This window comes from Chiloscyllium punctatum, unplaced genomic scaffold, assembly GCF_047496795.1.
Source record: "Chiloscyllium punctatum isolate Juve2018m unplaced genomic scaffold, sChiPun1.3 scaffold_355, whole genome shotgun sequence".
In the NCBI taxonomy this organism is placed as follows: Eukaryota; Metazoa; Chordata; class Chondrichthyes; order Orectolobiformes; family Hemiscylliidae; genus Chiloscyllium; species Chiloscyllium punctatum.
The window spans coordinates 88,675-104,211 of record NW_027310089.1 but is presented as its reverse complement, the minus strand read 5'-3'; the positions used below and the strand labels follow the sequence as shown (position 1 = coordinate 104,211).

At 36.5% G+C, this 15,537-nt stretch overlaps 1 protein-coding gene across 4 annotated transcripts in view; it reads left to right on the top strand.

Moving 5' to 3' along the window:
* The window catches only part of LOC140472531 (PHD finger protein 21A-like), a 119,750-nt gene that overhangs the window by 89,436 nt on the left and 14,777 nt on the right, over nucleotides 1–15,537 (top strand). For 3 of the 4 annotated variants that reach the window (XM_072567499.1, XM_072567501.1, XM_072567498.1), the window contains exons 8-9: nucleotides 5,940–6,000; nucleotides 12,660–12,814. In XM_072567499.1, coding sequence (XP_072423600.1) covers nucleotides 5,940–6,000; nucleotides 12,660–12,814 — 216 coding nt within the window. Of the gene's footprint in view, nucleotides 1–5,939; nucleotides 6,001–12,593; nucleotides 12,617–12,659; nucleotides 12,815–15,537 lie in introns of all 4 variants that reach the window. The other variant, XM_072567500.1, reaches the window with a different exon arrangement.

Genomic DNA, 15,537 nt, shown 5'->3' with positions numbered 1-15,537 from the left:
ATAAAATCATGAGGATCATAGATAAGGTGAATAGGCAAGGATAGGTAAGTCCAAAACTAGAGGGCATATGTTTAAGGTGAGACAGGAAAGATTTAAAAGAGATCTGAGGACAATGTTTTCCACACAGGGTCGTATGGAATCACTTTCCAGAGGAAGTGGTAGAGGCAGGTATAATTGCAACATTTATAAGACATTTGGAAGGTACATGAATAAGAAAGATTTAGAAAGATATGGGCCAAATGCAGGCAAATGGGTCTTGATTAGTTTATGATAACTGGTCAGCATGGACAAGTTGGACTGAAGGGACAGTTTTCATGCTATATGACTATCTTCAATTCGTGTGCTTCTTTTGTATTGTTAAAGCAAAATCTGCAGCATTTCAGTGAGAGACCATTGCTTTCAACCAGAGCAGATGAAAATATGATTTGTCAAACCTCTGGCTTCTATTTGGGATGTGACTTGTCTGGTACTACCATCAGCTGAGATCATAACATTCATCCCTAACTGATCTTCAGAAGGAGGTAGTGAGCTTTTTTTAATACATAAAGACTAGGAATAGATTATTTGAATCTGCTCTACCTTTCTACATGATCATGGCTGATCCTCTAAAGATCACATTCATCCTTTCCATCCATTTCTTGATGTCTTTTAACATCTAAAAAATTGTCACACTGTTTCTTGAGCATACTCAGACCCAGCCTCCACAGCCTTCTATGGTTACAAATTCCACAGGTTGGCCTATTGCATATCTTGAAACTGTGAGACCCCTTGTGCTAGATTTTACCAACCAGGGAAAATATCCTTTATCTTGTCAGTCCCATTAGAATTTTATACATTTCAATTTTATCCCCTTCCATTATTTTAAACTCTAGTGAGTGCAAACCTGGTTGGAGCAATCTCTCCTCATGGGACAGTCCTACCATCCCCATACCAGACTAGTGGACCATTACTACAATCTCTCAATGATGTGTATATCCTTTGTTGGGTAGTGAGACCATATTGCACACAATACTTCAAGTGCGGCCTTACAAAGACTCTGTGAAAACTACAATAAGATTCCTCTATTTCTGAACTCCAATCCTCTTGTAATTCTCCCTTATTTATTGCACTCATTACACCTTCCAAAAAACTCTAGATTAGTTGAGTCTTATTTCCTTTCATCATGCTGACTGTCTAATTCTGTTAATGCTTTTAGTGTTTTCAAATGTTATCATATTTTGCAACAGGCTTCAGTGTTCTTCCCAAAAGTGATGTTGGGCTAACTGGTCTGTAATTCTCGGTGTTTTTTCTCCTTTTATTTTAAATAATGGGGTTACATTTGCTACCAATTAATTTGTAGGAACTGCTCCAGAGAGTATAACATTTTGGAAGATATCTACCATTGTATCCAATAATTCTTGGGCCACTTCCTTGGGAATTTGTCAGCCTCTAACCTCATTAATTTCTCATGTTTTTAAAAAATCTTTTCTTAGCCACTATAACATGTGCAGTCAGTGAGATGCATAAACTCTATCCTACAAATTTAATCTAAAAGAAAGTTCAAAATGTAATAATAAAAGCAAAAATGGCAGATGCTGGTATCTGAAGTAAAAACAAGAACTGTTGGAGAAACTCTACAGGTCTGGCAGGCAACTGTGGAGAGAGAATTAGTTAAACGTTTTGAGTTCCCCATGACTTCGGAATGCTTAATTTTATTAGATTAAATAGTTATATACGACCCTTATTCTCAAAGATATTTGAATAACACTTGATTCTTTTAATCCTTTTCTCCAATTGAAATGAAATCTGATTATCTACCACTCTCAAATTGGCTATCAATTTCAAGCCTTTGTTGCCCTGTGATGAATCATCCCACATTATATTCATCTCTAAAACCTTTTGGTTCCATCCTTAGCCAATTAAATTATTCAATCTATCTAGCTTTTTAACAATTGATTAATGTTACATCAGTTGCTTTTCGGGGAGTTCATATTTTAATTATTAGCAGATGAAAAGATTTCTTCTAACATTGTAGGCTTGTTCAATTTTACTGGAATAATGAGACTAACACCATAATAGAGATAGTGAAAATGCAAACACATTTAGTCCTCAAAATAGTGTACTGCACTTTCGAATGAAGTGGAAGTTTTAGGGTTTAGAAAGAATCAAAGAGAATTGTTCCAGGACTGGGGTAGTTCAGTTATTTGGATACATTGAAGAAGCTGGGGTATGTCTGTCTTGTAGAAGAGAATTTTAAGATAAAATTTTCTATCTGACATTGGAGTAATACACTGTCCCTTTCTTCAGTCCTACAACTCCACTGACTACAACAAATTTGTCCATTTTATCCAGTTATCAACAGTTGTATCTAATTTAGAACTACAGGTCATATAAATTTCCATCAAGTATGTTTTTTAAATATGCCAGCATTTCCCTGCAGCTGTTACAGACATATACATCAAAATATTTAAGAATCAGTAACAATTGGAGGGTTTTACTTTCTACTGTAGAGTGTTCTTTCGATGGAGATTTAGCTTATTAAGTAGGTATTTGACTGGTTTCTCGATGTTCATCTCATTTTTTTTGTAACAACTGCACCTACCAAATTGCTAACATTGATCGCTACTGAGAAGGGTTTCGTGACATTATGAGCAGCCAACACTGGTTCATTGATCATTCTTTTCTGCCTCTCAGCTGCTTGACATTCCCCCAATCACACTGCCTTGACTTTGACTTTGTTTTGTAGTAAATCTGTTGGTGGAGCCATTCCACTGCTGAGGTTTGGTATGGATTTCCAGGATAAATCACATATCCCCAAAGATCTCAATTTCTTGATTAGTTTTAGGTGCAGGGAACTTCACTAGAGCCTGTTCTTTGGCAGCACTTGCCCTTGCCCTGCTATATACCCTAGCTAGCTTAACCATAGGTTTGCAGACTCACTTTTGCCAAGGTCTATCGCTAAATCAGCTGATTATAATCTTCTAAATAGAGCTTCTGATTATTCCAAGTGACACTACATACCAGTAAGTATCAAGGTAAACTGCACAATTTAGAACAATGGCCACTTGGTTCATTGATTTTTTTGGAAAGCGGCTTGGGTAATTTATTTTAGCCAAGTGACATCACTTTGCATTGGAGATGTCCATTCAGTGTGAGACATTCTTCCACTGGGGGCATTAAGTGAACTTTGCAGTATCCTTTTAAGAAGTCTATTTTTAGAAATTGGGCAGTGGCAACTCTGAAGAGAATCTTGCAGGTGACGAATTAAATAGAAGTCTACTTATGTTACTGCACTGATCTTTCTGCAGATAAATTGTTCACAGTATTCCATCTGTGGTGTAACTAGTACATTGTATATTTTCAGCAAGCGTACACCATTTTTATTTTCCATTGCCCATTGAAATAAAGACCAACATTCCATTTGCTCTCTGTATTATCTGCTGAATTTTATATGCTAGATTTTGTGATTTACACACAATGTGCTGTAGCTTTCTGCTTTCTCCATTAGAATGATATTCAGTTCCTCTATTCCAGCTGTCAAAGTGCATAATGTCATATTTCCCCAAATTATATTCCATCTGCTAACTTAAACTACTTCTATCCGCAGACTGTGTCATCCTCAGCACTTCCCCTCCCACATAATTTTGTCATCCGCAAACTTGCTGATAGTACAAACACTTCCCTCATCTAAGTCATTAATACATCTTGTAATTAATTCTGTCCCTAGCACTGATCCCATGGCACTCCAGTAGTTATAGGTTGCCATCCTGACTATACCCCTATAATCCCAACTCTGTCTTTCCTTGGTTAGCCTGTCCTCTACCATGCTAAGATATTACCTCAAACACCTTGCCTTCATTTCTTATTAAGTAGAGTATTAAATATTATTAAGTAGTTATAATCTTATCAAATGCCTTCTGAAAGTTCAGAAATATTATTGGATGAAGAGACTCCCTGCATTCTAGCTAAGTTTAGTGATGATGAAAATAAAGATAGGAAAACAACATATAAGATGACGACAAAGGCTCGGGTCTATTGTCAATCCATTGTGTTATGGGCAAGTATTTCTTGCAGACAGCTATTTTGTTGTTAAGATGTCAATGTTGTCCATTGTTATGATCCTAGTTGATGCTAATACTGAACAAGTCAGATCCCAAACTGAGATGTGGTCTGAGAGATTTTCTTCTTTTAATTTTTGCAGGTGCTTAATATTGTGCTTAACACATCAGGATAAAGTTTCAACTTTTTTCCCCCAACACCACCCACCAATCCAGAATCTCAATTAGATAAATATTACTGTCATCTCCGTTTATATTAAAACTTTCTTGAACTGTGGTGGAAAATGTTATGATTCTTTTCTAAGTCAGCTTGCATGAATATCTGTCAATTCTCATGGTCAAAATTGTTTGGGTGTTTCCATTTTGAAGTTTTCTATTCACCCTTTACTGGCTTGAAAAAAAATCCATAGACTTGAAACCATTCATATTGAGGTGACCAATTAACCAGAACTGATTTGATTTTCCTGGTAGGAGAAACTGTTCTACTTTGAAATGAACTCTGTTCTTTGAAACTAAACCTCAGAACATTCTGTTTTGAAGTTAAATCTAAGTTAAATGCCTTAATTCTGCCTATCATAAAGTCAAGAGTATTAATGTTGTATCTGCTTACATTGCAGAGTTTTCCCAGTCATGTACTTTTTTGGAACTGGTATATTTAGGCCACTGTTCCAAATTGGCTTTCTGGCCTTCTAAACAAAACCTTCACAGCACTGACCCATATTCATCTGCCTCCAATTTGAAATCAAAGTACAAATGTAAATTTTTCACTTTTCATCTCAAGATGACTTCCAAAACCCCAGCTTTATTGGCTTTTCTACAATGTTGGTTTGAGCAGATCCCCTCTCTCCATTTCTCTTGGTGGTTACTAATGTTAATTGGAGGGTTTTAACACCATTTTTGATTATACCGAGCTATTTTGCTCCAATTTGAGGCATCTGCTTGTGCTGCAGCTGAAATTAATGGAATAGATACTCCTGACTTTGAAATTGTCTTTAAATCATTTCCATTGATCTGTGTGTGAATTGGCTCCTTGGAGTAGCTCTAAGGGGAGCACCTGTTTGAACAGTTTTGAGTCATGGATTCTGCCAACAAATCCATCCATCCCAGCTGAGATTATCTTGGCAAGTTTGTGTCTTTAAGGGTATTTTTGTTATTTCAATCCCCCCTGTTTGGTAACCAAGATCCTTCTAAGACAGTGTTGATATGGTTCCAGTGGTATTAGTAATTTATTCAAGCCTTGATGCTATGAGGAAGAATGGGGAGAGCCATTGTCTTTTTAAGTTTGAGCCACTGCCAGTAAGTTTAGTGTCATGTCTGATTACGATTCTTGGAAACTTGAAAAGGTACTTTACCATAGACTGAGCTAACACTTTGAACCATACAGCAATTAGCTGGAACATGAAAGCAAGCTCCTCCAAAACTTCTGCTGACAATTAAATGGTCACAAACCACTGCGAGCTAAATTTGGAATATATAATAACTTCCAATAATGTTCCAATAATGAAAATTTTAAATCTACTGATAATGCATGTATAAGAACAGCTCACTTGCTGAATCTTACAGTACAGTAACAGTATTCTGTATGAAGTTTTTGAATCCTTATGATTGCATTCCTTCCTGTTAGAAAGTTTCCAGTTCTATTTGTATTTTGAAGGGAAGGAGGGTGTAATTGAGTTCAGTATTATTGATATGTTTTCTATTGGCTACATGAAATGTTGTCTTTGAGGTTTGCTTTGTGACTAGTTCCAGAATGAGACCGAACCAAGTACAGATTGTGACGAGATCAGTAGTAGGAAGAGATGGTCATATCATGGTAATTCAATGGTGATGTGAAGCACAAATCATGAAATTACTAATTTTGTTGTTTGCTCAAAATTGTTTTTGTTTTTATTTGTACAACAGCGCAAAAAGTCTGCAGTAACTTATTTGAACAGCCCTGTGCAACCTGGGACAAGGAGAAGAGGTAAAAAGTCATAAATAACCTCTGATTTTTAAAAAAATTGAATGTTCAATTATTGACTTCAGTCAGTTTATTCTCATTTCTATTAGTAGTAATAGGCGATGGAAGATATAGCTGTTGGTTGGTGTTGAGAAATTAAGCTGGTTTTTATGTTTCATAATAGACCAAACATGAATCAGCTTAACAATCTGTTGAATCTTATGTTTCATCAGATCTCAAAATATTTCAAACAAATTTTATTGAAAAACACTTTTTCGAATATGTTTTCCTGTTTGTCCACTAAAGAGTTGTTATAGCCACTCTCTATCTTGGCCCTGCAATCAGCACCAGCATTTGCTCTACTTTCGATGGTGATGTTTATTTTGTATATTAATTTAAAGAATGTCATCATGTTATTTTAAAGTGCACACGTTAATAGGCTAGCATGGCATGATGTGAACTTGTGCTCACTGTTTACCACTTTGAGAAATCTCAAGTACAATGCATCATGTAAAAGGCCACCTTGTGCATTATTACTTTCAGCTTCTGTATCATCTTCTTTCAAGATTTTGACGACAGTTTCGAAAAAATGAATTCCCCTCCTCCGTATGACTCAATCTCCTACCTTATAGATTAATGTATCAATTTATGGTTAATTAAACAATTATGTAAACACTAAGTTTATAATTATTACCAAGTACTTGCAACAACGAATTCCATGATGGGTAAAGATTCATTTATAAGAGCGATTGCAATTTGACTGCAACTTATCCCTGAGATTTCTAGGTATAAAATACTCAGTTTGTTCATGATTATGTATGATCCAAAAGGGAACTTGGATTTGATCAGAATTTAGAAGAATTTGAGCCCTCTTCCAAATATTCCAGTTCTAATGCCACAAGTCACAATTTTAATATATTTAATACCTTAATACCACTCTACATCAGTCATTCCCTTCTCCCCTCCAAGACCACTGCACTTCTCCTGGGCCATAAACACTTCGTTACACCTCTGTGCTTCTCTACCTCACGCCCCTCCTCTAAGATGCTCCTTAAAGTTGACCTCCTTGACTCTGCTTTTGGTCATCTGTCTCAATATTCCCTTATGTGATTGGGTGTTGCATGTGGATTGGTAAGAGGCTTGGGATATTTTAAAATGTTAAAGGTAAGCTGTATGATATTAGCATAATATTTTTCATGATTGCATCACTTGAACATAGGACTCAACCATCTTGATCAGGTGGGCCAATGGGCAGAGGAGTGGCAGGTGGAGTTTAATTTAGACAATAGGCAATAGGTGGCCATTCTGTCCTTCGAGCTTGCACCACCATTCAATATGATCATGGATGATCATCCTTTAATCAGTATCCTGTTTCTTCCTTATCTCCATAACCCTTGATTCCACAATCCTTGAGAGCTCTATCCAACTCTTTCTTAAATGAATCCAGAGACTGGGCCTCCACTGCCCTCTGGGGTAGAGCATTTCACACACCCACCACTCTTTGAGTGAAGAAGTTTCTCCTCATCTCTGTCCTAAATGGTCTACCCCGTAACTTTAAGCTGTGTCCTCTGTTTAGATAAATGTGAGGTGCTGCATTTTGGAAAGGCAATTCTTAGCAGGACTTGTACACTTAATGGTAAGGTCCTGGGTAATGTTGCTGAACAAAGAGACCTTAGAGTACAGTTTCATAGTTGCTTGAAAGTAGAGGCTCGGGTAGATAGGATAGTGAAGAATGCTTTCCATCATTGGTCAGAGCACTGAGTGTAGGAGTTGGGAGGTCATGTTGTAGCTGTACAGGGCATTGGCTAGGCCACATGTGGAATATTGTGTGTAATTCTGGTCTCCCTCCTATTGGAAGGATGTTGTGAAACTTAAAAGGGTTCAGAAAAGATTTACAAGGATGTTGCCAGAGTTGGATGGTTTTAGCTATAGGGAGAGGCTGAATAGGCTGGGGCTGTTTTCCCTGGAGCATCAGAGGCTGAAGGATAACCTTATAGAGGTTTATAAAATCATGAGGGGCATGGATAAGATAAATAGACAAGGTCATTTCCTTGGGGTCGGGGAGTCCAGCACTAGAGGGCATAAGTTTAGAGTGAGAGGGAAAGATTTAAAAGGGACCTAAGGGGCAACTGTTTTCACAAAAAGGGTAGTGCATGTATGGAATGAGCTGCCAGAGGAAATGGGACAGGTACAATTACAACATTTAAAAGGCATCTGCAAGCGTATAGGAAGGGTTTAGAAGAATATGGGTCAATTGCTGGCAAATGGGACTAGGTTAATTTAGGATATCTGGTCAGTGTGGACAATTTGGACAGAAGGTCTGTTTCCATGCTGTACATCTGTATGACCCTATTTCTTGAATATCACAATCACAGTGATATCAAGAAAATTAACCATTTCAATCAAAATGAATCAATTCAGCAGGCGCACTCACCACCACCACCATCACACCACACATATTCCGTGTTTTTCAAAAAAAAAGGAAAATCAAAAGGCTTACTTACTCCTTTGGCCCCTTATGTATGCAAGACATTGAATATGAAGTATGCCTGCTCCGCCTTTAGTTAAATTTTTGGTCTGATCTTCAACTTCAACTCCACTTACCTATCTTACCTGAATATCACTTGAATTTGTTAATGTGGTACCCATTGAGTAATACCCCATCAATCTGAAAATTGCCTGGTTTTTTGCTACTGTCTCGTCTCTTGTTCAACCAGTTCAACCATGTGGCTATATTTCCCCAACTCCATAAATATTTATCTTATCCATTTTATGTGGCAGCTTATAAAATCTCTTGAAAATCCAACTATTCCACATCTAGTAAATCCTCTTTAACTACCATGATAGATTCTATCTCAAAAAAACTATAGATATTTCTACACCATTTCCCATTCATAAAACCAAATTTGCGCCAAAGTGTTTTCTTGCAACTTAGTTAAAAATGGATTTTGACATTTTCTTGATTTTTGTTTTGACTAACTGGCCTGTCGCATTTATTGTTTCCCTAATTTGTTTACTAGTGTTATTAAAATTACAACCTTCCAATCCATTGGGAAAATTCCAAAATCTATGGAATTTAGGACGATTGCAACCAGTGCATCCATCATTTCTGCAGCTATCTCTTTTGCAAACCTGGAATATATGCCATCAGTCTAGAGGATTAGTTAGCTTTTGATTCCATTAATTTTTCCACAATTTTTCTTTACTGGTAATTATTGTGTAAAATTATTTTTGTGTTCCTCACTTTCTTTCTATTTCTGGTATGCGTTTTGTCTTTTGCGCTGAAGACAGGCATTGGAAACTTGTTTAGCATCATTCCATATTCACATACTATGCTACTTGGGTAATAGTATGAATTTTCTTTTAATTAAATGGTATCCTTACCCTTTTTAATTAGTCACATAGGGATCATTATTTTCTTGGAGTTTCCAATCTCAATTTCAGCAATCATGAAGAATTATGGCATGTTTCTTTAAATGTTTGCCATTACTTATTTGCTGACAAAGTTTTTTCATCTAATTTCATCAGTTATCTTGGTCAACTCGTCCTTTTTAACATAATAATTAGAGCTATTTGAGTTTAATACTCTAGCTTTAGCCTGTATCTATCATTCTGGAATGAGATGTGATTGTAACCTGCTGTTTTCACTGTTCCCCGAGAGGATTTTGTATTATGAGATTACATCTTTTCTTCAATAGGGATATTTATATTAGCATTTCCCTAATTAATTCCAAGGCACATCATTATAAAAAAAAATTTTGAATGCATTCCCATGCATTCCTTTTGATAATTTGATTTATCAAGTCAGTGTGAAAATTCATGTGAAGTGAAGTCACGCAGTTGTTAAAGCTGTAATTTTTAGATATACTACTACGTACTTGAAATGTTAGTGCTTGTTTTAATATTGAGTTTTTGCCATTGAGAATGGATATTCTTAATATATGATTTGACTTCCTTTCATCACTGGCCTAAACTCTTTGAACTGAGAATCCTGCTGTCATTCAAGATGGGAATCTAGGAACAAGAGTAACATTTATATACCCACACAAAACTAATAATTTTTTAAAAACCTACCCCGCTAGGAAATATAAATGCATAAAGCATAATAGTAATGCTTGTTTTGAGAACATAAGGAGTAGAACAGGAATAGACTGCACAAGCCTATTCCATCATTAAACAAGTTAGGGGATGCAATAGCCTAGTGGTATTATCCAGAAACTCAGCTAATATTCTGGAGTCCCAAGTTCAAATCCTGCCGTGGGCGATAATGGAATTTGAATTCAGTTTTTTTTAAAGACTGGAATTAAGAACTGATTGCTGATTGTCAGAAAAACCCATCTGACTCACGGGAAGGGAAATCTGCTATCTTCACCTGGTCTGGCCTACATGTGAATCCAGATCTACAGCAATGCAGTTGACTCTCAGGTGTCCTCTGAAAAAGCGTAGCAAGCCACGCAGTTCAAGGTCAGCGAGGGACGGGCAATAAATGCTGGTCAGCCAGCAATGCACATGTTCTAAAATGAATTAAAAATGAAAGCTAATGCCTGCGCTTGTTTTTGCATCAATAAGGTCAGCCTCTATCCCTAACTCATAGGAATAAAAATTCCACGATGGTTTCAATTGAACTTTTCAAATTTAATTCTACAAAGTTTTATTTTCTACCTTTTATTTTCCTTACCAGTGTCTCAATCCCACCACCTCCCTCCCCACCTTCCCATTGCTTAAATTGTAACCTGTTAATCAAAAAAGAAATGTGTTTTCCCACGGCATTCAAACTCATCATGTTTATTGATACTTAGTTGACAGGTTACCATAAGGCAAAGTACGTTATTTTCATTTCTCCTTTGTCTGACATTTGTGTTGGCTGTAGAAGTAGAACGAAGGACTAATATATCTACTCATTCGACAGTGAAGGGCTGATAGTGGATGCAGTTGTCTTCATTGAAGTATTCGCTTCCATTTAGTTTTATATCCTCTCCCTCTCCCTCTCCCCTGACCAATTAGGCAGTGATGTAGATGAGAATATAGAATGTAAATGTTACTGATGCCCTTATGATTTAGTGCAAAAGATCAATTGCATTCAAATGTCCCCATTCTTTGCCTTGCTGAATAGTCTATCTTCAACTCTAACTGCATCTTTCAATCCTAGCAGTTTAACTTCCCACGACCATTATTATTCTATAAAAGTGATCATCAATAGGGTTTTGTTTTTGTTGTTGCTGACTTGGTATTCCCTCTGCGTGAAATTTATTGTAGTAACTTAGAAGTGTTAATTTTCATCAGTATGAGATGCAGTGTAGACTGCACTTCTAAAAAGATTTTTATGCATGAGAGATTTGGGCTTCTGAAATAAGTGCTGGTAGAAGTGATTGGGGATTATTTTAGTCAAAATCCTCTGAAATATGAAATGAAGGTACATCAATTCTAATGGTCTCAATACAGTAACCTTTTTTGTGGAGTAATTTAGAAAATATAGCATATACATCAACCTTCTTACACTATGAACATTCAACCTCCATTTTGCTTAAGACAGCTAGCAGATCCTTTAAAGTCTTTTAGGATTATAAAATGCATCAGTGTGTTTCACACTGTTTTGGATTGGAGTCTGAGTTCTCTGAGCTTAGCCAAATAGATCCTGGTTATGTAGTAATTTTTATTACTCTGTGAAGTGCTTTTTTCTTTGATTTAAAATGGCCCCAGAAGAATAATTGCTGCTATTCTGACATTTGGGAATTCTTTTAGATCATCACAAATGCCAGACTCTTTTGCAAAGCAACCTTCAAGTTCTGTGAAATTTGCCGTGAGAGTATTGTTTTTCAATTTCTTGCACCAATCTTGAAGGCCTGGCCAGGAAGTGTTTCAAATTCAGGTCTTGAAAGAAGTAAACAGTATATTACTGATGGACTTTGCAAAAGAATGCTTCACTCACGCTAGCTTAAGAAGTGGCATATGCTTCACTGGGCTCTGTATTGGATGTTAACAAATATTTTGCACATTTGAGTAATGAAATCTGTGGATATAATTTTCCTGGATATAATCTTGGATTTTATATTTGTAATGGGTGTTTAGAACGCTTCAATGAAAAAAAATCATTTTAATATTTAGTATCTCATGCTATTTTAATTGGCAAATGTAACTATTTTCTGAAATATAAGTTGTCTGTTAAAATTGGGATTTGAACAACTATTCCTGTTTACCAAACAACTGCTTGGGAATTTGATTTAAAATGACCTCACTGTAATATCTTTGAAACAATTTTGCTTTGTGTTAAATTGAGATAAGTAATTCAGGGGGTTGATTTGTTATAGTTTGTTTATTGATTGCTAGGTAGTTAACCCACAAATAGTAGCTTCGGAAATTTGAGCTGTGAGGTTATTAATTATTATAGTTCACCATGTAATACAATGACCAGTATTATTGTTTATAATCTTGACTAGATGTATCTTTTCTATATATTAAGCCAAGTTGCATTTGTCCAACAAATTAGTGCTGACAAATTTTCTGTCATTCTTCCCTTTTTAATTACATGCCAATTATGTATTTTTGCTTGTTCCTTGTTTTGATTAACTTACAACTGTTTATTAATGCTCCTCCTCCTCCTCTTTCCTCAATGGCAGCCAATGAGGATCAGTGGTTAAAGGTATGTGTGTATATATTTTGTGTTTTTTTTTTCTTGTATGTAGGTCGCCCTCCTAAGTACACTAGTGTGCTGGGTATAGGGACTCTGGCACCTTCCTCCCCTCCAAGTCATCCTGCCTCCCCAGATTTCGAAAAAACAGAAAGTTTGCTCAGTTTTGGTGTTCCAGCACAGTCTGCATCCAGCCCCAGCTCTTTAGATGTAAGTTGCCAAATTTCATAAGGTTAATAAGTCAGCAAATTTGAGGTATTAATTATGCAGGCTTATTTATGTATCTTATCTTGGATAATGAGTCATAAAAGAAGCAATATCATAGTAATTTAAACTACCTTGTGAGCTTTTTTCCTTCGACTTTCTTCATTTGCTGGATGCACATTACTGTATGTCTACATAGTTTCTGAGCAAAGAACGCATCTGTATAACACATCACACACTGCTCTATAGCAATAAGTTTAAAATTTACGTCTCTATTTCTGTATTGAAAATTGGATTACTCCTCTGCAAACTGTCAAGATAAGCTGTTCTATACTATTTGAGAGCATTATCTGGACCTTGAAATTTGTTTTATAATTGCATATTATTACATGCTCACTCGATCTGAGCCCCAGATTCTCAATGTCCCTCAAAATGTAATGCATGATTCTTCTATTAACTGTAATTCAGTACGCTTCCTTGAAACTTAATAGGACGCACTGCAGTTCAGCGACAGTGCGAATGTGTCACTGTGTTGATCTTTATGGTTGACAATTTTATTGCCCTGCTAATTTACTCAATAATCATAGAGTCAGAGTCATACATCATAGAAGCAGACCCATCAGTCCAGCTTGTCCATGCCAACCAGATATAGTCCCATTTGTCAGCATTTGGCCCATAGCCTTCTAAATCCTTCCTATTCATCTACTAATCCAGATGCCTTTTAAAAATGATGTAATTTGACCTGCCTCTCCCACTTCCTCTAGCAACTCGTTCCATGCGTGAAAATGTTGCCCCTCAGGTCCATTTTAAGTCTTTCCCTTCTCACCTTAAACCTATCATTTTGGACTCCTTGGCAAAAGACTTTGCCCTTCATGATTTTGTAAACCTCTATCAAGTCACCCCTCAGCCTCTGTCTCTCCAGGGAAAAAATCCCCAGTCCATTCAACCTCTCCCTATAGCTCAAAAACTCCAGTCCGGCAACATCCTTGTAAATCTTTTCTGAACCCTTTCAAGTTTAACAACATCTTTCCCATAGTAGGGAGACCAGAATTTTGTGCAGAATTCGAAAAGTGGCCTAACAACTGTCTTTAGCAGCCACAACATCACAGGCAAATGTGGCAAAATAATGCAAAAGAAATTGTGTGGCTCATGTTTGATGTTTAATTCTTTCTTGCCCTCATTTCCATATACAACCAGATAGCAAGAGAGAGCAAAATACTGTGGATGCTGGAAATCTAAAATAAAAAAGCATAAAATGCTGGAGAAACTCAGCAGGTCTGTTAGCATCTATGGAAAGAGAAACAAAACAAACACTGTCAGATCTGAATTCTTCAGCGTTTTGTTTTTATTTCAGGTTTCAAGTGATTTGCATGACATTGTTTTCCTGTACTTTGCCATAGCTGAACAAATGATGACTTGAGAACGATGCTTCCTCCTTTTCACCTGCAGATAGTCAGCAGATAGTGTAGTTTGGATCAGATTACTCTGGTCACTATTGATTGTTATTATTTGCTTGAATGTGTTAACAGAAGGGTGGTGCACTCTATTGGATTATCATCAAATATGTAGGAATGAATATATCAAAATAGATTACAGCAAAATATTACATATAGAGTCACTTATTAATGAGCAGACCTATGGAGCTGTGGATTGGCAAGTCTCTTGCTCTAGGTGGACATCATCCTCTGGTCTTAAGAGAGCTTGCAAAAGAGGTAGTAGATGCATAAAGTAGTTGGTATTAATTTTGCAAAATGCCCTAGATTCAGGAAAGGTTCCGTCATGTGACAGTAGCAAGTTAACCCTGTCAGTTCAAGAAGAGGTTGAGGTACAAAAGAGGAGGCTTTTTTCTGGTTAACTTGACATCTGTCATGGGAAGCTATAAGAATCGGTCATTAAAGAGATTATATCTGAGCAGTTTGACTCCAGCAAATCAGGAAATGTCAGCATGGTTTTATCAAAGGGAAATCATGTTTAATCATTTCTTTGGAATTCTTTGAAGGAATAATATGTTCTGCGTATCAAGCAGAGACTGTGGCTGTAATATACTTGGATTACCAGAAGGAATTTGTTCAGCTGCCACATCAAAGGTTGTTGCAGAACCTAAAGCCTCATGGTGTAGGGGGTCGCATATTAAAATGGATAGATAATTGGCTTGGTGGCTGAATTACCTTCACATGAAAAATTAATTATTGGGGCCTCCACTTTTTATGATCAAATCAATGATTTAGGTTAAGGGAATAAAGTCATGGTAGCTAACTTCACAGTCAACACATAAATAGTAAAGTATGCTCTGAAGCAGACAAGTTCCAGATAAATATATTTTGAGAGTAGACAAAAGTCTGACAAATGGAGTATAATGTGGGAGGATGTGAAATTGTTTACTTAACAGGGCAAATGAAAGTATTCAGATGGAGGACAACTGCAGAATTCTAAGGTACACAAGAATTTGGGTGTTTTAGTATGAGTCAGAAAAAGCTGTTATTCAGTATATCACATAATCAAGAAGGTAATGAGATGTTTTGTTTTTAGAGGAATTGAATATAAAAGCATCTGAGTATAACTTAAGTGAAGAATGACTGCAGAATTTCAAGATGGAGAGGGATTTCAGTTTTTGGTGCATGAGTCACAAAATGTTAGGATGCAAGTACATCATGTAATCAAGAAGACTAATGGGATGTCGTTTATTACAAAAGGAGTTGAATATTGAAGTGTCATATCTTAGCTTTTGT